The sequence below is a fragment of the Felis catus genome, chromosome C1 (assembly GCF_018350175.1).
Source record: "Felis catus isolate Fca126 chromosome C1, F.catus_Fca126_mat1.0, whole genome shotgun sequence".
Lineage (NCBI taxonomy): Eukaryota > Metazoa > Chordata > Mammalia > Carnivora > Felidae > Felis > Felis catus.
In genome coordinates, this window is record NC_058375.1 from 118,779,154 (window position 1) to 118,800,955 (window position 21,802).

Sequence of the window (21,802 nt, forward strand, 5' to 3'; positions counted from 1 at the left end):
CTCGAGGTTGTACAGCCCTTGTGGTTCTGGCCCCTATGGCCCTGCATTCTCTCCCTCCAGGAGGCTCCACTGCACCCGCAACTACATCCACATGCACCTGTTTGTGTCCTTCATCCTGCGTGCCCTGTCCAACTTCATCAAGGACGCGGTCCTCTTCTCTTCGGACGATGTCGCTCACTGTGATGCCCACAGGGTAACATGCCTGCGTGCCCTGGGGTGTGGCCAGGGCGGCCCGCTCTCCCCAGCCTGACTTTGGAGAGGGTGGTAGCCACTTTACCCGTCCCAAAGGTCCCTGAGAGGCTGCACCCAATGCTTCGTAGAGGGCCCAGTACGGGAGCCGGGCCAGGAGGTTTGGGGAGAGTCCCATGTCTCCCCATGCAAGGTCTGGGTCATGTATGCGAGCAGTTTGTCAGGAAGCCCCTGGGGGCTGCCCTTCAACTCCCAGCATCCAGGAGTGGATTAGCCACTGTGGCAATTAGATGTATAGCAAGGCTTGTCTTTTCCCTTCATCTGCAGAGTCCTAACTGTAGAGAGATGGTCAAGTTTAAAGAGGGTTGAGGTTGGTGGTAGAAAGAAAAGTATGAGCGTATGCCTGTATGTCTGCACACACAGGTCTGCAGGACAACAATTGTTTTGCTAAGTCTAACACGTTTCTCCTTCTGAGTGCTTAAAGAGCCTTATTTCTTAGCAATATCTCTCTGTGTTTGCTGCATATAACAGAAAACTGCACATCAGTGGCTTAAACAGACAGGAGTTGTTTCCCACATAAGCAGTCCACAGATGGGCAATCTAGAGGTGGCACAGTGTCTCCATGATGCCATGGTGGGCCCAGTCATTTTCCCTCTTTCTGCTCTTCCATGTTTGATTCCATGCTTTACATTGCATGTTTACAATACGGCTGCCACAACCCCAGGCTTCACATCCATGTTCCAGGCACAAAAAAAAAAAAGAGTCAAGATGAAACTTTTTTTTTTTTTTGTCTTTGGGCAGCTTTGCCTTTTTATGGTGGGAAAGAATCCTCACCCCAAGACACCCATCTACATCTCGTTGGCTAGAACCATGTCATGTGACCACACCTAACTGCAAAGGAGGCTGGGAGATTGAGGTGTTTTTTTTGTTGTTGTTGTTTTTTTTTACCATCATAGTCTCCACAGCAGAGGCAAACAAGAGAGAAAGGGATTGGAGGTTGAGATTGGTTCAGTCAACCTGCCTGTCACTTCCCACCACTCACATCTGTAATTCCTTAACAGATCTGTTAACTTTGTACTATTTGTAGTTGTGTGTGTGTGTGTGTGTGTGTGTGTGTGTGTGTGTGTGTGTATTTTGACTCAAACTGAGCCGTCCCTGCAGGAGGGCCCTGTCCCTTAGGGAGATTGGCAGGCTGAAGTAAGAGTAACCAGTGTGGGAGTCAGAAGACTTAAATTCAGACCCTACCCTCTCACTGACCAGCACCGGGGAAGTCCAGCAATGCCCCGGAACCTTCTAGGGCTCTACTAAACATTAGACTCGCGAGCCAAGCATGGGAACCTCTGAGAAGCAGAGTCTGTGGGTGGCCGTAAGGCAGGAACCACAGCTGGCCGGCAGGACAGTACCAGGTGCCTCTCCTCTGTGGATGTGACCTCGAAGCAGTCCATGCAGCAGCCCTCGGGCCATTCCAGGAGCTGTCCTCTCCCCAGGGGACAGCTCAGTGAAAGGAAAGGGACCCTTGTAGTGTGGGAATGGTTTCCTTGCTGGCGCCCAAGTCCCGTGCCCCACATCCCCCCAGGCATAGCTTCCAGGGATCCTGGCAAGAGACAAGCCTGTAATGTCACTGAATCAAGTGCCCCCATCCGGTATTTAGAGGTCTCCAGAACAGATGCAGAGTGCCAGTCAGGGGCCATTCTCACCGTCAGTGTTGCCCGCTAACATAATTGGTACCTCCCTTCAACCGTTTCTGGGGAAACAGCATGGAAAGGATTTTGTTAGCCCTTTGCTCAGAAATCCCTTTCCTTGTCCAGGCTTCTTTTCTCATCTGCAAATGAGGAACTTGGGAGTCGGGCGATATCTGACACAGGTTTACAACTGGCAGTCCAGTTCCAGAATTTGAATGTAGTTCCTGCTTCTGTGATGGCCCATTAACCTTTTCGCCTGAGCTTGCTGGCATGTTGAGTTCCACCCTCTAGAGAACTCTGTGGGCCTGGTCTTCCGATAATGGAAGGCCACAGGGGATGGCCATGAACCTCAGGGACTCGGTCTGCGGCATACCGTGTCACTTCCTTTGGGGGTGGCCACCAGAGGGAAGCCCATGGTTACCCAGCCTGGGGCTCACCTGCCTCTCTCTGTCCAGGTGGGCTGTAAGCTGGTCATGGCTTTCTTCCAGTACTGCATCATGGCCAACTATGCCTGGCTGCTGGTGGAAGGCCTCTACCTTCACACGCTCCTCGTCATCTCCTTCTTCTCAGAAAAGAAGTGCCTCCAGGGATTTGTTGCCCTCGGATGGGGTATGTTTCTCCGTAGGTATAATGGCTGTGTGTATGTGGGAAAGAGCACTGAGTCAGAGGATTTGGTTTTGAGTTCCAGCCCCACACTTCGTTCGAAGTTAGCTAACTTGTGTCATCTTAGGCAAGTTGCTGCTGCCTCTTTTTTTTTTTTTTTAATGTTTATTTATTTTTGAGAGAGAGAGAGAGCAGGGGAGGGGCAGAGAGAGAGGGAGAGAGAGAATCCCAAGCAGGCTCCGCACTGTCAGCACAGAGCCTTATGCGGGACTCGAACCCATGAACCATGAGATCATGACCTGAGCCGAAACCAAGAGTCGGCTGTTTAGCCAACTGAGCCTTTCGGGCGCCCCTCGGCAAGTTGCTTCTTGTTTAACCCCCTGGCTTTGGTTTGTTTGTATGTCAAGTGGGAATTAACAGCTAAAATTTAGCCCCAATTTCTGCTATCCAAAGTCTCTTACAATGTGATACCCCTCACCCTTGTTTCATCTTCCTTAGACATTTATTCATATATTTTCATTCTTGCTTCCTTTCTATATCAGGGTACTTTTGATTATAGAAAATCTGGCTTAGATCAGCTTTAAACATAAAAGACATTAATTGGCTTATCTGTCTGAAAGTCCAGGGGTCACCAACTTCAGGTGAGGCTGGATCCAGCAGCTCAACAACATTTCTTCGTGTCTTTCCACTTTGCCTTCTGAAACATCAGCTTTGTCATTAGGCTGGTGTTCCCAGCTTCTGGGCTACCAGCTTCCTTGTTACCTCTAAGGAGAGCAAAAGGCCGTGTCCCAGCATTCGCAGCAAATACTCTGAGGTTCACCCTGATTGGACCACTTTGTCTCATACACATTCCCTGACCTGAGGAATACACTGATTGCTTAAGCTACTCAAACCACATGGCTTCCCAAAGGAAATTCAGGATTCCTTTGTAGGAAGGAGACGACATAGTAGTAAGACAGCCAACTCAGCCTCCATCAAATCTCTTCCCCCTTCCCTTTCTGACCAATGCAGATGATAACTCCCATTTCTTGAGCACTTACTATGAGCGTGGTACTTTACATGCATTATTTTATTGGCACAACTTCCAGAAGCTTCTCAAAGAAACCTGGCTCAAGGACATGAGGTAATATCCTCAGCTCACACTGCAGACAAGGGCAAACCCAGGATTCAAACCAAAGCCTGTCTGTTTCCAGAGCCCCTTAACTCCTATTCTGCCATTGATGGACATCTCTCCATCTGTCCGTCCGTCTGTCCGTCTGTCCATCCATCCATCCATCCATTCATCCATCCATCCATCCATCCATGTACCCATCCATCCATCCATCCATTCATCCATCCATCCATCCATCCATCCATGTACCCATCCATCCATCCATCCATGTACCCATCCATCCATCCATCCATTCATCCATCCATCCATCCATCCATGTACCCATCCATCCATCCATCCATTCATCCATCCATCCATCCATCCATGTACCCATCCATCCATCCATCCATGTACCCATCCATCCATCCATCCATTCATCCATCCATCCATCCATCCATGTACCCATCCATCCATCCATCCATCCATCCACTCAACCATCCATCAACTGTTCACTTGATAAACATATGTAAGTTACCCACTGGGTTCTGGAAAGATCGCCAGATTCTTCTGAGTGCCTCACATGCTTACAAGGATAGTCATGTGTACCAGCCATTAAGTTCATTTGTTTTCTTCTTGGTGCCTTTAATTAAGAAGTGCCCCCGCCAGGAATGCTGTCTTTTCTGCTTGTCTAAATCCTTACAGGCAGAGGCCCTATCTCCTCACATCAGGGAAGTCATCTGAGCTAGAGCTCGCTGAGCCCTCCTGTAGACTTTGGCAGCCTAATTAGCACATGACCTTTGGCCAGCGGGAGCTGTAGGGAGGACTCTGCAGATCTTTGGATTTCTGCATAGGCCAGTCGTCCCAGAGTGCTGGGGGACCGGGGACTTGCTTTATGCAGTTGACTGCCCCCCAAAAAGCACCCAGTTCAAAACCTAGTTCACTGACCTTGACGCCCAGATCTGCCATGACCTTGCCATATGAACATGGGCAGTTTCATTATCTATAATATCAGGATCATAATTTATTCAGCTTTCTTTGACCACTTCTTTGTGTTCAGAGGGGCTTCTAGAAATTACAAAACCCAAACCAAAAAAGTCCCATCATTCAGATAAGATCAGGCATGTTCAGTGTGGTACGGCCGTAGACGAAAGTTCCATCATTCAAAGGAGTCACAGTCTGGTGGGGAGATAAAATTGCATTGTCACATCTCCATCACAAGTTTTTAGAAAGCCCCCCTTTCTTCCTCAAATATTCACTGAGCATCTACAATATGCCAGACCCTGGGGGTGGAACAGCACATAAATCAAGGGTTCCTCCCCTCCCCGCCTCTCTGCCTGCACAGCCCTAAGGAGACCGTGAAGGGGCTCACGAAGGTCTCAAGTTCTCCAACTGGGAGAAGCCTTTCTCTTGCGAAAGCAGTGGCCCCTTCTCAATTTGTCCGCCAACTTGTCTCCCCAGAGATAGGTTGTTTAAATGAGTACACACGCGCTCACTGTAAGACTTTGCAAAGAAAAAAAAAATTAAGTAGAAAAAAACTTAACGTCGGTCCCATCTATTGAACACTTTGGAAGGGTTTCCTTCCAGACTATTTCCTCCTCCGTTTTTTTTCCCCCCACATTGTTGTGCTCATGCCGTATGGAGAATTTTGAATCCTGCTTCTTTCCACTGACATGTAAGCATGCTCTGTATCCTTCCGCCTCTGCCGATAAACATTTTTAACTAGTCTATGGGTGTATTTAACCCAATACCTATCATGTGGGCATTTAGGTTGTTTCTGATTTCCACCATCATAGGTAACACAGTGATGAATACTTTTATGGGCAAAGCTTATTTCCATGTGTAATACGGAATCCTAGAATTAGGATCACTGAATCAGAGGGAGTGAACGCTATTGAAGTTTTTGACTTAGCCGACACTTCTACTTTTCGCAAGGTGGCTGGGGTGTCAGTCTGTGCCTGACGAACGAAGCTCCCACTCCCTGAGCTGGTGGTTCTCCAAGTGGAGCCAATATCAAGAGTCACATGGAGGGCGTGTCAAACCCAGCTGGCTGGACCCCACGTTCTGTGCCTCTGAGCCAGTTGGCCTTGCGTGTAGCCAGAGACTCTGGATTTCTAACGAGTCCCCGAATGACTCTGATACTGCTAGTCTGGGGACCACACTACGAGCCCTAAATCAGGGCATTATCGGTTCTCCCGCTTTCCACCAACTCTGTTAAAGATGGAAGGCAGTGGGGCGCCTGGGTGGCGCAGTCGGTTAAGCGTCCGACTTCAGCCAGGTCACGATCTCGCGGTCCGTGAGTTCGAGCCCCGCGTCAGGCTCTGGGCTGATGGCTCAGAGCCTGGAGCCTGTTTCCGATTCTGTGTCTCCCTCTCTCTCTGCCCCTCCCCCGTTCATGCTCTGTCTCTCTCTGTCCCAAAAATAAATAAACGTTTAAAAAAAAAAAATTAAAAAAAAAAAAAAGATGGAAGGCAGTGAACAGGAAGCCTTTCAGAACCCATGTTTTTGCCCAAAGCATTCAAAATTGAGGCAGGAATTTTTTTTAAATGTTTATTTATTTTTGAGAGAGAGTGCAAACGGGGAAGGGACAGAGAGAGAGGGAGACAGAGGATCTGAAGCAGATTCCACGCTGACGACACAGAGCCTGACGTGGGGCTCGCACCCACAATTGGCAAGATCATGGTCTGAGCTGAAGTCAGGGGCTCAACAGACTGAGCCACCCAGGCACCCGAAGGCAGGGAATTTTTTTTTTAGTGTTATTTTTATTAAAGTCATGCACATACTTGGTTTAAGGAATTAAATAGAGTGAAAAAAAAGCAGTCTTCTGCCCCCACTTCTGCTCTGCAGAGATAACACCCTCAAGATTCCTTAGCTGGTCCTTCTAATGTTCACTCTCATGTTTCTGAACAAGATTCTGCTGTTTCCTGATTTGTCCATCTGAGGCGTTACCGGTTGCCTCCTTAGGATGGAAGATAAGGATATAAAGTTCTCCATCCTACCATTAGTTTTTTAGTTTTTGGTTAAGTTCGAGTCAACGTATATATCATTATGTCTGTGTAAGTGTTGTTAACTCTTGAGCCAAGTGATGTACAATGATTTTACTTCCAATGTTTAACCTTTTGTTTTTCATGGAGTCCCTTTTTTTTTTAAGTTTATTTATTTATTTTTGACAGAGAGAGAGAGAGAGAGAGAGAGAGAGCGCGCATGAGCAGGGGAGGGACAAAGGGAGAGAGGGAGAGAATCCCCAGCAGACTCTGCATTGCCAGTGCAGGCCCCACATGGGACTCGAACTCACTAAACACGAGATTATTACCTAAGCCAAAACCAAGAGTCAGACGTTTTAACCGACTGAGCCACCCAGGCGCCCCTTCACGGAGTCACTTCTAATTGATTTATTTGTTTTGGGTTGCTGTCATTAATTCTCCTAAATTCTCCACCAGAACCTGAAACCCTCTAATGCTATTTTCCAAATCAACCAATGCCAACAGGAAATCTATTAGTTCCTATTTGTTTGGTTTCTTCCTGCTGGATTCGTTTCCTAGGGGTTGCCTAACGAATTACCACAAACTTGGTGGCTTGAAACAATAGACATTTATTCTCTCGCAGTTCTGGGGGCCGGAAGTTCAAAATCAAGGTTCTGGCAGGGCTGATTGCTTCTGAAATGCTCCGTGCCTGTCTTCTGGCTTCCGGTTGTTGCTGGTAGTCTTGGTGGTTTGTTGGCTGGTGGCTGCATCATTGCAATTTCTGCCTCCATCTTCCCTCGATGTGTCCTTTCCCTCTGTGTCTCTCATGACCTCCTTGTAAGGATGCCAGTCATATTATTAGGGGCCCAGTACCACTGGCATCCTTATACATATGGCCTCTTCTTTTTAAAAAAAAATTTTTTTAAACATTTATTTATTTATGAGAGACAGAGTGAGACAGAGCATGAACAAGGGAAGAGCAGACAGGGGACACCGAATCGGAAGCGGGTTCCAGTCTCTGAGCTGTCAGCACAGAGCCCAACCCAGGGCTCAAACTCACAGACCACAAGATCATGACCTGAGCCGCAGTCGGACGCTTAACCGACTGAGCCACCCAGGCGCCCCATGTATGGCCTCTTCTTAACTGATTACACCTACGAAGACCTTATTTCCAAATAAGGTCACCCTACAAAGTTCTGGGTAGTTATGAATTTGGGGAGGATGCTATTCAACCCAATAGACCCACCGGTGTTCTTCTTAGAGCCTCTGCCCTCCTGCTCTATTTGGGCTGGTGGTTCTTTAGACTTGCTTAGTTCCCTCACTCTCATGCTGTGAATTTCCTTCATTTTCCTCAGCAAATCCTATTCCTTTATTTCTTGTCTCCTCCCCTTGGTTTGCTCCCTAGTTGTGTTGGGGCACATGTTCCGGTACCTGTCTAACAAAGAGTGCGTGGAAAGTACGTTTTTGCATTGCATATCTGAAAATATCTTTTTCAACGTTCACACCTAATTTGTGGTTTTCCCAGGCATAGAAATTAGGTTGAAAAATCATTTCCCCCCAGAATTTTGGAGGCCTTCTATTTGGGCAGCTGGGTATAGAATGTGCCGTATTATTCTGTTTCCTGAGCATTTTTACTCTTTGTAAGCTACAGAAGCCTCTCTCTGTCCCCCGTGTTTTTTTTTTTTTAATTTTTTTTTTCAACGTTTATTTATTTTTGGGACAGAGCGAGACAGAGCATGAACGGGGGAGGGGCAGAGAGAGAGGGAGACACAGAATCGGAAACAGGCTCCAGGCTCCGAGCCATCAGCCCAGAGCCCGACGCGGGGCTCGAACTCACGGACCGCGAGATCGTGACCTGGCTGAAGTCGGACGCTTAACCGACTGCGCCACCCAGGCGCCCCGATATTTAGTTTTCTTATAATGTATTTTACTGTTTTTGTGTCAGAGTAATTCTGGCCCAATAACATGAAGTGGGAAGCACTCTCTCCTCTTCTATTTTCTAGAAGCATTTACATAAAATGAATATTATTTATGCTTTGATGTTTGTATGAAAATATACATTTTTAATATAATTATGAAAGCAATTTTAATGTCCTTGCTTGATACCTCCAACATCCAAGTTGTTTGTGAATCTGCTTCATTTAACTTTATTATCTTGATTGTATGTCACATTTTCCTGCTTTTTGCCATTTGATTGCATGCCAAAAGTTATATACATGAGAACAGTAAAGACTGGAGTAAAATAATATTCGTTTTAAAATTTTTTTTTTCAACGTTTATTTGTTTTTGGGACAGAGAGAGACAGAGCATGAACGGGGGAGGGGCAGAGAGAGAGGGAGACACAGAACTGGAAACAGGCTCCAGGCTCTGAGCCATCAGCCCAGAGCCCGACGCGGGGCTCGAACTCACGGACCGCGAGATCGTGACCTGGCCGAAGTCGGACGCTTAACCGACCGCGCCACCCGGGCGCCCCAATACTCTGTCCCCCGTGTTTTGAAACGCCCTCGGGATGTGTCCCCACGAGAACTGCCTTCATCCTTTTTGCTGACATCTGGTGGTCCTTTCATCTGGAAACTCACATCCTTCATTTCCTGGACAATGTTCTTAACATCACCTATTTGATTTCTTTCCCTTTGGTTTTTATCCTCTCTTTCTGAAACTTTTAATCAGATGGCACACATCCTGAAACGGACCCCTGAGTTGCTCATTTCTCTCCTCCTGCTTTTCATTACATTCCTTTTGTGTTCTGCTTTCTGGGCGATTCTTGGGTCTTTATCTTCCAACCCATCTGTGGGTTTTTTAAATCTCGGTTATCATGTATTCAATTTCTAAGCCCTCTTCCTTGCTCTTGGAATGCTCCCAGTTTTCAGCATCCTGTTTGGGTCCTGCAGAGGTGATCTTTCCTCTTATCTCTCCGATGATATTCCCTAGAGTTGTTTGTTCAAGTTCCTCCAGCAGCCTGCATGGTCTGTTTCCTCTGAGTTCCTTCTCCCTGATTGTTTTGGTCCTTGCCTTTGATGTAATCAGCTTTCCTCAGATGTTGGTGACCTTGACTGTTCGTGTTTAAGAATGAGTCACTTCAGGGACACCTGAGTGGTTTGGTTGGGTAAGTGTCTCAGGTCGTGATCTCAGGTCGTGATCTTACCGTTCATGAGTTTGAGCCCCCAGCGGGGCTCTGTGCTGACAATGCAGAACCTGCTTGGGATTCTCTGTGTCCCTCTCTCTCTGCCCCTCCCCTGCTTGCATTCTCTCTAAATAAATAAACAGATAGATAAATAAATAAACAAACAAACAAACTTAAAAAAAAAAAAAGAATGGGATGCCTGGGTGGTTCAGTCAGTGAAGCATCCAGCTTTGGCTCAGGTCATGATCTTGTAGTTCGTGGGTTCCAGCCCCATGTTGGACTCTGTGCTGACAGCTCAGAGCCTGGAGCCTGCTTCAGATTCTGTGTCTCCCTCTCTCTGTGCCCTCCCCTGCTCGCCTTCTGTCTCTCTCAAAAATAAAAATAAACATTTAAAAAAAACACTAAAAAAAAAAAAAGAATGAGTCACTTCAGAGCTGACTGAAGGCCCTGTGTGCGGGGTGAGGGTGGGGGTGGGGGGTACGTACATGGTATGTCTCTCAGGGAGACTGGCCTGGAAGTGGCCGCTGTGCTGGGGGGTCCCCAGCATCACCATCTGTAGGCCCTTTGTCTGAGGCTGTTTGATTCCTCCAGAGAAAACTCCTTTGATCTCCTCCCTGGGGTAGAGGTGTGTGCGGAGGGCTGGAGCTAGGGTATAAACCTGGCTGCTGGAGGTCTGGAAGCCTCGCAGCCTGGGGACTTGGCTCTTGCCATTCAAGTGCAGACAAGCATGTCCATTAGAAATAGAATGAGCCAGGGCGCCTGGGTGGCTCAGTTGGTTAATCATCCGACTTCTGATCTCAGCTCAGGTCACGATCTCACAGATTGTGGGATCGAGCCTTGAGTCACAGAGCCCGCTTGGGATTCTCTCTCTGCCCCTCTGCCTCATTCTCCCTCAAAATAAATGAACTTAAAAAGAAATAGAATGGGCCACATATATAACTGAAAATTTTCTAGGGGTACCTGGGTGGCTCTGGTGGTTAAGTGTCCGTCTTGGCTCAGGTCATGATCTCGCGGGTTGGGAGTTCAAGCCCTGCATCGGGCTTCCCTGCTTGGGATTCTTTCTCTATCCCTCTCTCTCTGCCCCTCCTCCACTCTCTCTCTCTCTCAAAATAAGCTTAAAAAAATAAATGCAAACTTCCAGTAGCCACAGTAAACCCAGTAAAAAGAAACAGGTGAAATTAATCGTAATAATATATTTCATTTAGCCCAGTGTAAAAATACTATCATTTCAACATACAATTAACATAAAAATTAACACACTTCACATTCTTTTATTCCTACAAATCTTCAAAATCCGGTGTCTTGCACTTACAGCACATCTCCCCCAGGACCAGCCACGTATCAAGTACTCCCTCGCGACATGTGGCGAGTGGTCACTAACAGCACAGGTGTAGACCATCACTTCAGCCTTCTCTTCCCGGCAGAGGCCCTCCTGAGTCTGGCCCGGGCTCCCAGGAGCCCCGGAGCCCCTCGTGGCCTTCAGGATCCATCTGATGCCCAGGGCGTCCTCAGTTCCCAGGGCGTCCCTGCCACCCTTGAAGCAGGAGGCTACCCATTTGCACAGGATTTCTTAGGGGGTTCCATGCACCTGTTCACTACTGGGCTGGGGTAACTGTCCTGTCCCTGTGCGGGTGTTGAAAACTGAGTCCCCTCTCTCCCGTCCCTCCCTTTGCTTTTATTCTTCAGGTTCCCCAGCTGTTTTTGTTGCTTCGTGGGCCATCAGCAGGCACTTTCTGGAAGATGTTGGGTAAGCTGCTTGAGGGAGAGGTAACAGGAGAGTATTTTATATCATCCAGCTCTTCAAACAGGATGGATACTTGTTGGGAGCTATCTAGGAGAGGCCTGTTTTTCAAACTGGGGGCCACAAGCGAGTTCTCTGGAGGCATCGTCAGCCTCAGACATGCTCTGAGCCAGAGGGGAGAGTCGGTTTTGATAGCACTGGGCACACAGCCGCAGTGCTCAGGGCACCAGCATGGGCCATTCATACGAAGGGCTCCTCAGAGCACTAGCCTTTCCAGGTCAGCTCAGCTCTCCACGCCTAACGGAGCCTGGCTGTCCACAGGTGCTGGGACATCAACGCCAACGCGTCCATCTGGTGGGTCATTCGAGGGCCTGTGATCCTCTCCATCCTGGTGAGTGGCCATCTTCCTGAGCTGGGCTCCAGTGGGAGAGAGGGAAACAGTGACTGGCCTGGACAAAAGGCCAAGAGACAGGGCTCCCTCCTGGTGCGGGGAGGGATCAACCACAGAACTTCCAGAGGTTGTCGGGGTGCAGGAGGGTCTAGAAGCTCCGCCCCCTGAAGAATGGCGGATGGAAGTGGGAGGGGCAGTTAGGAGGTTATGTAACTCCCTTTGGTCTGTGAGTAGCCACTGAAATGTGATTAGCCAAGCTCCTTGCCCTAACCTGGCTGGCTCTGTGCTGAAACCACCCCCTCCCCCCCTTCAGATCTTTGGGTCCTGTCCTGATCTGTTTTCTAGGCATCCCCTTGTTACTGGGAAGAATCACTGAGCTGGGATCATAGGCAGGGAGCTGAGGAAAGCTGAGTGAGGCATGGTCTTGGGCCCTCAGGGTGCTGTTGGGAGGGGTGGGGAGGAGATACAAGAGTGACTTAGGGACAGGGAACCCAGAGGGTCTCAACTGGGATGCCCTTCAGAATCACCTGGGAGCTGTTTAACAATACTGATGGCCAGAGCGCCCGGGTTCCTCAGTCGATGAGCGTCCGACTCGATTTCAGCTCAGCTCATGATATCACGGTTTGTGAGTTGGAGCCCTGCATCAGGCTCTGCGCTGACAGGCGAAGCCTGCTTGGGATTGTCTCTCCCACTCTCTGTCCCTCTCTGCGTCTCTTTCTCAAAGTAAATCAATAAACATTAAAAAAAAAAAAAATACTGAGGACCAGAGATTCTGCTCTCGTTGTTCTGGGGAGTGGCCCGGACATCAATCTCTGGTTTACGTTCTCAGGTGCTTCTACTCTGCAGTCAGGGTTGGGAGCCCTGGAGCTGAGCCTGTGGGTGTGGATATGAAATAGGGGGACAGAGGACGGGGCATACCCTCGGGTTGTCTCCTGGATGGAATCAGCCCCTCAGCCGGGCGCAGGGTTCAGGGGGACCCCATGGCTACAGGACCAGTTGACAGGAAGTGCCCTTCATGGGCTCTCTGGGGCGGGGTGGGGGTGCCGCACAGGGCAGCAGCCCATCCTCTTCCACTGGCTGGCTGGTGACCTTCTAAGGGCAGTTGGGGGGAGGGAGCCATCCCGCCATCCCATGACCTCCCTCCTTTTTTCTTTTTTAACATTAAAAAAATTTTTTTGGAGGTGGGGGGAGGGGCAGAGAGAGGGGAACAGGGGATCCGAAGAGGGCTCTGTGCCGACAGGCTGACAGCAGTGAGCCTGATGCGGGGCTCGAACTCGCAAACCATGAGATCCTGACTTGAGCTAAACTTGTAGGTGCAACTGACTGAGCCACCCAGGTGCCCCTTTTGAGCATTTTTTAAAAGCTTGTTTATTTATTTTGAGACAGAAAGTGAGTGCACATGCGTGAACGGGGAAGGGGCAGAGAGAGAAAGGGGGAGAGAAAGAATCTCAAGCAGGCTCCATGCTGTCAGCACAGAGCCCTACTCGGGGCTTGATCCCACGACTGGGAGATCATGACCCGAGCCAAAATCACGAGTCGATGCCTAACTGACTGAGCCACACAGGTGTGCCCGCCCCCTTTTTCTAAATAATAGACTTCATGTAAAACGAAAAGTTGGAAGATACAAAGTCTGTTTTTCAAAAGGGAATAAAATCACACATACTTTTAGCACCTAGATACACACAATGAATACACATGTGCTTTTCTTTCCTTTTTCTTTGAGGAAAAACATACTTTTTTCAAAATGCTTAATATAGTTTTGTATTCTAGTTTGGTTTTTCACTTAGCAAGAGATGTGAGGTGTCCCATGTCCTTTGAAATTATCTAATGAACCAGTGTGCTATGACTGCATGATATTCCCACAGGAGGGCATTTCCTCATTCAGTTAGGCCAGTTTCCTTGCTATAATTCTGGGAATCTGACAGCCCAGCCCAGGAGAGCCCCAGCAGAGGGACAGTGGGCCCAAGTGTCCTGGCAGATTTCATGGGACTGGGTCTATCTAGTGATTGAATGTTTGGTGGATACTCCTGATGCAACATATCTCCCAACAAGGGCACCTGGATGGCTCAAGTGGAAGAGCATGTGAATGGGGCACCTGAGTGGCTCAGTCAGTTAGGTGTCTGACTTCAGCTCAGGTCGTGATCTCATAGCTTGTGGGTTCGAGCCCCATGTCGGGCTCTGTGCTAACAGCTCAGAGCCTGGAGCCTGCTTTGGATTCTGTGTCTCCCTCTCTGTCTCTGGCCCTCCCCACTCATGCTCAGTCTCTGTCTCTCTCTCTTTCAAAAATAAATCAACATAAAAAATAAATAAAGAGGGGCGCCTGGGTGGCGCAGTCGGTTAAGCGTCCGACTTCAGCCAGGTCACGATCTCGCGGTCCGTGAGTTCGAGCCCCGCGTCGGGTTCTGGGCTGATGGCTCAGAGCCTGGAGTCTGTTTCCGATTCTGTGTCTCCCTCTCTCTCTGCCCCTCCCTCGTTCATGCTCTGTCTCTCTCTGTCCCAAAAATAAATAAACGTTGAAAAAAAATTTAAAAAAAAAAAAAGAAAGAAAAATATAAAAGGTTTTATCTTAAAAAAAGAAGAAAAAAGGAAGAGCTATGACTCTTGATCTCAGGGTCGTGAGTTTGAGCCCCACATTGGGTGCAAAGACTACTTAAGTAAGAACTTAAAAAAACAAAACGAAACAAAATAAAAACCTCCCAACCAGTTGGTCACAGGGCCTGGAATTTCACTATTTGGGACTCATTCTTGGGATCTTAGAGATTTTTTTTTTTTTTTTTTTTTTTTTGCCTTCCAGTGCTCCCTATTAAATTGAATCCAACTCTAAGACAAAAAATAAATGGAAAAAAAAAAAGCGTTTATTCATATACACCATGCATAGCCAGCTCTGAGCAAGAGGCATAAACAAACAAGCTGAGAAGCATATTCCTGAAGAAGCAACTGGGCTAGGAGTCCTGACAGGCCTCTAATCCTTGTCTTGTGGCCAGCATTCCCAGGCCCCAGGCTGTTTGTGTGAACAATGAGGGTGCCCGGCTGGCCGAGCCCACTGATCCCTGCTTCTGTAAATGGTGCTGGAGCCCGTAGGTGGGTGAGAGAGGACGAGAGGTACCGCCGTGTGGGCATCTTTATAACATTCTGGCACTGGGCTCCGGGAAGGCAACACCAAAAGACATAAACAGACTACATTCCTGTCCTTTAGGAAGTTGGGATTGGGACTGGCGGATATGTGGACACGCACAAGTTTGACAGACGCATGCGTTTGTCCTCTTCCAAACATTTCAAGTGCTTACACAGCGACATGATCCCTCACTGCACTATATCAGGAGAAGCGAGGTGATCAAGGGTGGCTTCCTGGAGTTGGTGATTGAACTGCAAAGTGAAGCTATAAGGCTCTGAGGCAGTGGTTCTCAAAGTATGGTCCCCAGGCTGGCAGCTTCACCATCACCTGGAAGCTTGTTAAAAGTGCAAATTCTTGGGCCCCACCCCAGATTTACTGACCTATAGCCTTGGGACCCCACCCCCACCCCCCAGTCAATACCCTAAACCTTAAGAACCTCTGCTGGTGGGGCACCTGGGTGGCTCAGTTGTTAAGCATCTGCCTGTTGGTTTTGGCTGAGGTCATGATCTCAGGGCTCGTAAGTTCGAGCCCCACATCGGGCTCTGCACTGGCAGTGCAGAACCTGCTTGGGATTCTCTCTCGCCCCGTCTCTCTGCCCCTCCCCTGTTTGAGCTTTCTCTCTCTCTCTCTCTCTCTCTCAAAATAAATAAACATTAAAATGACAACAACAAAACCTCTGCTGGAAGAAAGCCGTGCTACTCAAAGTGTAGTCGGGGACCAGCTTTGACATCATCTAGAGCTTGATGGAAATATAGACTTTCAGGTCACTTGAAACCTGCCTTTTAACAAGGTCCCCAGGGGTTTCAGTGCACCCCCAGTGTGAATAATCCCTGATGGCAACTGAGCAGACCTCAGAGCGCCAGCAGCCCCGGGGGGTAGGAGCGGGTGCTGGGTCACTCATCCCCTCCCATAGGTTTGCTCCCCCAGGACTGTGGGGCAGGTGAGGGGAGGCACAGTGGTGCAATCTCGGGTGTGGCCTGCAGTGCCTTCTCTGCCCTCAGGTCCAGGGGTCAGGGGCCTGGAGGGGTGACGATCACCTTCAGCCCCACCTCTGTCTTGTGTTTTACAGATTAATTTCATCCTTTTTATAAACATCCTAAGAATCCTGATGAGAAAACTGAGAACCCAAGAGACAAGAGGAAATGAAGCGAACCATTATAAGTAAGTGGAAGGCAAAGACAAGGCTTGCTCAGTCAGCACGTATTTCCTGAGCACCTATTGTTTACCCAACTGGACCTAGTTCCCGGGAGGTTACAAATGTAAATAGGAATGGGGGCGGGGTGGGGGGGTGGGATGGGTCCTTTGTGCAGCCTGAGAAGGCTGCCCCAGTGGTGGGAAGATAAGAAATCTCTCAGGATCCCAGGAAGCAGAGATTTGTGCTTGGGGCAACGCCGGGGACTCTCCTGATGGGTTTCGGGGACCCAGCTTCAGGGACATCGATATAGGTCTGTGTATTGTTCAAGGGAGAATGGCCTTCATCAGATTTTCAAGATATGTGATCCAGAAATACTCTGAAACCTTTAAGAAGTTGAAGGGAGATGCTGTACTAGTTTGCTAGGTCTACCATAACATAACCACACACTGGGTGGCTTAAAGAAGAGAAACTTACTCGCAGTTCTGGAGGCTGGAAACCCAAGGTCAAGGTGCCGGCAGGACTGGTTTCCTCTGAGGCCCCTCTCCTTGCCTTGTAGATGGCTGCCTTCTCCCTGGGTCCTTTTGTCTGCGCTCAGAGGTGTCTCTTCCTCTTCTTAAAAGGACGCCAGTTGATTGGACTAAGGTCCCATCCTAACAACCTCCTTTTAACTTAATCACCTCTTTTTAGGTCCTACCTGCAAGCAGAGATAGGTATTTCTGAGGTCCTGCAGTTAGGGCTTCAATTTATGAATTGGGGCTGGAGGACGGTTAAAGACAAATCAGTGTCCAGCAAGGGCTTTCTCTGTGAGGTTCTGAGCTTTGAGAATCCGGCAGTGAGTTGGATTACTTGGTGACAGATTTCTCCAGGACATCTTTAGAGCAGTGGTGTCCAGAGTAAGCTGGAGCCGGGGATTCAGGATAAAGCTGCAAGATAGAGTACAGGATGCCCAGTTCAGTGTGAATTTTGGATAAACAACAAATAGTGTTTTAGTTACTTACTCAAAAAAATACGATCCTTTGTTTATCTGAAATTCAAATTGAAGTGGGCATCCTGTATTTTTTATTTGCTAAATGTAGCAACCCTAATCTGGGAAGAAAAAAAAAAGCACATCTCCTTATAGGTATTTATTATCAAAAAAAAAAAAAAAGAATCCTGGCTTTGTGAATAATATGTTAAATAACACATGCACATCATTTATAAATAATAAAGTTGTTTGGGTGGGTTTGTGTCCAAATGTTATTTGCCGATAGGGGTGCGTAATCAGGTATTTTGGGGACTGGCCATGGGTGGTGGGTATGTGGGAGTTAGAAATTCTCTAGAATGAAAAGTCAAACCACAAAGGTTGGGGGGGGGCCCCTCCGCTGGCCTCCTGCAGTCAGGCAGGTTGGGTGTGTGGAGCTGTGCCCTAGGGGAAGGAGGCAGGACACCGCAGCGGGTCTGGGTCTGTGTCTGTAGGCGCCTGGCCAAGTCTACCCTCCTGCTGATCCCCCTCTTCGGAGTCCACTACATCATCTTCGCCTTCTCCCCAGAAGATGCCATGGAGGTCCAGCTGTTCTTTGAACTGGCCCTTGGCTCATTCCAGGTAAGTTTCGCGGGACTGTGACTTTCGGGAGTTCTCTCTTTCCTTAAAGAGAAATGGAGGGGTGCCTGGGTGGCGCAGTCGGTTAAGCGTCCGACTTCAGCCAGGTCACAATCTCGCGGTCCGTGAGTTCGAGCCCCGCGTCGGGCTCTGGGCTGATGGCTCGGAGCCTGGAGCCTGTTTCTGATTCTGTGTCTCCCTCTGTCTCTGCCCCTTCCCAGTTCATGCTCTGTCTCTCTCTGTCCCAAAAATAAATAAACGTTGAAAAAAAATTTTTTTAATAAAAATAAAAAATAAAAAAAAAAAAAAGAGAAATGGAGACCACAGAGGCGGCAAGCCAGGTCTTCCCAGAAGGGTCCAGCAGGGGGTTTTGGGGTGCCTGCTTTGGCCGACATCCAAGAGAAGCTGGGCAGGACCTCACTGTGCTGTGGGACCCAAGTTCCCCACCAGTCAGATGGGGGTGGGAGGTAAAACTAAGGAGAGAGACTGACTCCAGGGAAGACGAAAGGGAAAAATAACCCCACATACTGCATTGCACACCTCTCCACAGTTTATATGTAGTCAAAATAGCCTTAGTGCTGAGGGCTATGGCTGAGCCACCAAAAAGCAAGGCAGGAAGAGGAACATTGTGGGAATGAGGGAGAGGGCATCTGAAAGAGAATAATATCTTCGTCTTCATACTGGGAAGTCCATAAAAAATGCCCCAAACCGAAAAATCCAGAAGGAGCATCATCAGCATATTCTTCAGAACCAGTGAAAAGAATTCCAAGTAGTTGCCTCTGAGGAACAGGAAATGGGGGCAGGGGTGTTAGGAGGCTGCTGTTGTTTTGTGACAGCAATCATTCGACTCTTTGAAACTTGCATGCATACACAAGTTACTGAGAATAATACCCAACCTAAAAAAAAAAAAGGAAGAAAGAAAGTGAGGGAAGAAAGCACCTACCTATTCATTCGAGATGTTGTGAGGCTTAAAAACAAAACAGTAAACGTGTGTAGACAGAAGGACTCTTAACATGAATCCCAAACATCACAGTGTTACTTTGTTTACTCATAGCTGTCTCCTTCCAAAAATAATATGATGTAGCTTTCAGGAAAACCATACAGAGGACAAAAAAAGAAAAGAAAAAAAAAAGGTAGCGAAGGATCAGTGAAAAAAATTAAAATAAAAACCAAAATTGAGTTCGTACAGAGAAGCAAATTCGGGAGAGTGCTAGGAAGGTGGGAGAACTTAGAGATTTCCAGTAGCCAGAGCAAAAACAGAAACACAGTCTGTTCTAAGATTTATAATATCCGCAATGGAAACAAGCAAATTCCCAGGAAGAGCCTAGAGATTATAGGCTTCAGGGCTTGAGAGAAATTTCTCCCAGTGGATTTTCCTAAAGAAGCCAGCCTGTCCGCAACAAGATTGATTATCCTGCAAAGTCCTCCTCACTGGGGAGGCTTTGGTCTCAGGACGGGAGGCTCAGAGTCTCCCTTGTTGCCTGAGTTCAGTTCAGGGTGGGTGAGGCCGGGGTCACTCTTCTGTCACTTTCAGGTTCCGGGGAGGACACATCACTGGGCACACGTCATTGAGTAGAGTCAGGTCTTCTCCACACCCTGCCTTCAGACCCTACCCCAGGGCTGCCCCTCTGCCCAGAGCTCCCTGCCGGTGCCCCAGGCTCCAGAGAACCCAGCCTCTTATGTAATCCACATTCTTCGTTTCTTCATCCAGAGTTTCCGTGTCCACCTGCTCTTGTAACGTGTGGGAAGGCTGGGCTCACAATGGCCCATTCAGCAGGTGAGGGATTCCAGGTCCACATGGGTGGAAGGCCATGACCTGGCTTCCAGAAGTGGGTAGTGACCTCACTGAGAGCACAGATACCCGTGTCTGCCTCCCTGCACAGAAAGGGAACTTCCTGTCCCCTGGAGTTGGGGCTTGTGGCTGGGGCTGGGCCATTTGGTTTCTCTCTAAGGAAATGGCTTGTCAAAAGAAAACCCAAAAGCACTTTCAGAATGTTCTCACAGAAACATTCTATGTTGACAAAGAAAATGGATCGTTAAGGTTTTTTTAAACTTTGTTCACACACAAACATATATCACTTGATTATCTATTACCCATGTATATTTTATATAATGTATATATTTTAAAAATTCTATATTATAGAAAATTTCTTCCATATGTTAAAGAGAATAGTAGATAGTGAGCCCCCATGTAGTCATTGCCCACTCAAGGCGGGTATGTTTCATGTCTGTCCCCAGCTGCTTCCTCCTCCATGTCCCCCCTCATTTTAATCAAACCAAAGACTGTTTTATTCAAATGTGAATATTCCAGTCCGAATCTCTAAAAGACAGGAGCTGAACGAACACACACAGAACCACAATACATTATCAACGGCATATACTTTTATTTTAATGTTTATTTTGAGAGAGAGAATCCCAAGCAGGCTCTGTGCTGTCGGCACTGAGCCCCACGCAGGGCTCGATCTCACGAACCGTGAGATCGTGACCTGAGCTGAAATCAAGAGTCGGACACTTAACCGACTGAGTCACCCAGGCACCCTGTCATATACTTCTGGCTTTTTCTGATTGTACACGTAAGAGTTTTTGTAGAAAATTTGGAAAATAAGGAACCATTAAAAAAGAAAAAAAAATCATCCATAATCTCATGGCCCCAGAAATAATCTGCTAAAAATGATGGTGGGTTTACTTCTACGTCTTTTTTTTTTTTTCTTTTCTTTAAAGTCTCTTTTCTATCCAGGAAGACACTTATGTACGCACAGCTTATATAATTGAGGTCATGCTATGTGTGGTTTCCCTTTTTTTTTTTAATGTGTGGTGTCCTATCTTGTGTGTTCTAATTCTCTATCTTCCTGTTGCCTCCACGTCACTAAAATTCTTCAAAGACTTCATTTTTAATGATTGTATAAAAACTGTGGAATTTCTTTTTTTTTATTTAAAAAAAAATTTTTTTTTTATGTTTATTTATTTCTGAGACAGAGAGAGACAGAGCATGAATGGGGGAGGGTCAGAGAGAGGGAGACACAGAATCTGAAACAGGCTCCAGGCTCTGAGCTGTCAGCACAGAGCCCGACGCGGGGCTCGGACTCACAGACTGCGAGATCATGACCTGAGCCGAAGCTGGCCGCTCAACCGACTGAGCCACCCAGGCGCCCCAAAAACTGGAATTTCTTAAACTCGCTGGCTGTAGGAGGCCTGCCCTATGTGTACCTGGGGCACCACTCACTTTCCCTCACCCGGGGCTCTGGCCCTCACCTGAACTGTGAAAATGTGTCTCCGGATCTTGGAGGCCCAGGCACCCCCGGGCCCCATGAGGTGGGCGCCATCCACAGCCAGCAGCCTGACCACCGGCTCTGGGCCAAGCACGGGGCCAGTCCTGCCTAAACCCCTGTGACCCAGTTCCCTCACCTGTAAAATCGGGGTCCTCCCCCTCCCCCCTAGGGTTTTGGCAAGGATTCAATGAAGCCCCTAGAGCCCAGAACCCCACGGTTATGTAGGTCAGACAACTCCACATCTAGTTGTCTCACCTTAAAGCCTGACTTTTCCATCTGCTGACAGAGGCTCCCAGGTGAGAATGCCGGAGAACCACCTGGGATTTTTTTTTTTTTTTTGAGACAGAGAGAGGGGTGGAGGAGGGGCAGAGAAAGGAGACAGATTTTCAGAGACAGATTTTCAAGTAGGCTCCATGTCCAGCACAGAGCCCAATACGGGACTTGATTTCTCCATGTGATCATGACCTGAGATGAAATCAAGAATCAGACACTTGACTGAGCCTCCCAGGTGCCCCAGTCTGAGATCATCTGTCCTCAGGCATTCGGATTTGGGGTAACCTAGGCAAAAGCTCCCAGGAGATCCTAACGTGCTACAGAATTTGGAAACTGCAGCCTTGAGTAGGCGTTCCTGCCGCCCACTTCCCCCAAATGGTCTCCGTTCTGCGTAGCAGTCCCCGATGCCTGATAGTCTAAAGCAAATCCTTGAGTTTTGTCACTGTTAAAATGCCAACAGCCCTGAGCCATTGTATGTATTAAGTCCACCATAGCTGGGCTGGTTCATCATCCTCTGGGGTCCTTTCCAATGTGGTAAGTAGGTAAAGGCAGGTCTGGATGGGACCGGGAAGGGGAGGGGAGCCCCCCTGAGGTCAGCGCTATGGCACGCAGACCTCTGAGGGGAAGGGTGCCCACCAGCCAGGGAAGCTG

The 21,802-nt window shown here is 48.2% G+C and overlaps 1 protein-coding gene across 3 annotated transcripts in view; it reads left to right on the top strand.

Moving 5' to 3' along the window:
• The window catches only part of SCTR (secretin receptor), an 81,516-nt gene that overhangs the window by 57,213 nt on the left and 2,501 nt on the right, over positions 1 to 21,802 (top strand). The window contains exons 6-12 of one of the 3 annotated variants that reach the window (XR_002744752.2): positions 61 to 193; positions 2,327 to 2,480; positions 11,335 to 11,395; positions 11,711 to 11,780; positions 15,965 to 16,056; positions 17,486 to 17,612; positions 19,321 to 19,386. Coding sequence is in view for 2 of the 3 variants with exons in the window: in XM_019839111.3 (XP_019694670.3) it covers positions 61 to 193; positions 2,327 to 2,480; positions 11,335 to 11,395; positions 11,711 to 11,780; positions 15,965 to 16,056; positions 17,486 to 17,612 (637 nt within the window). In the remaining variant the exon portion in view is untranslated. The remainder of the gene's footprint in view (positions 1 to 60; positions 194 to 2,326; positions 2,481 to 11,334; positions 11,396 to 11,710; positions 11,781 to 15,964; positions 16,057 to 17,485; positions 17,613 to 19,320; positions 19,387 to 21,802) is intronic. The other 2 variants (XM_023259249.2, XM_019839111.3) reach the window with 2 other exon arrangements.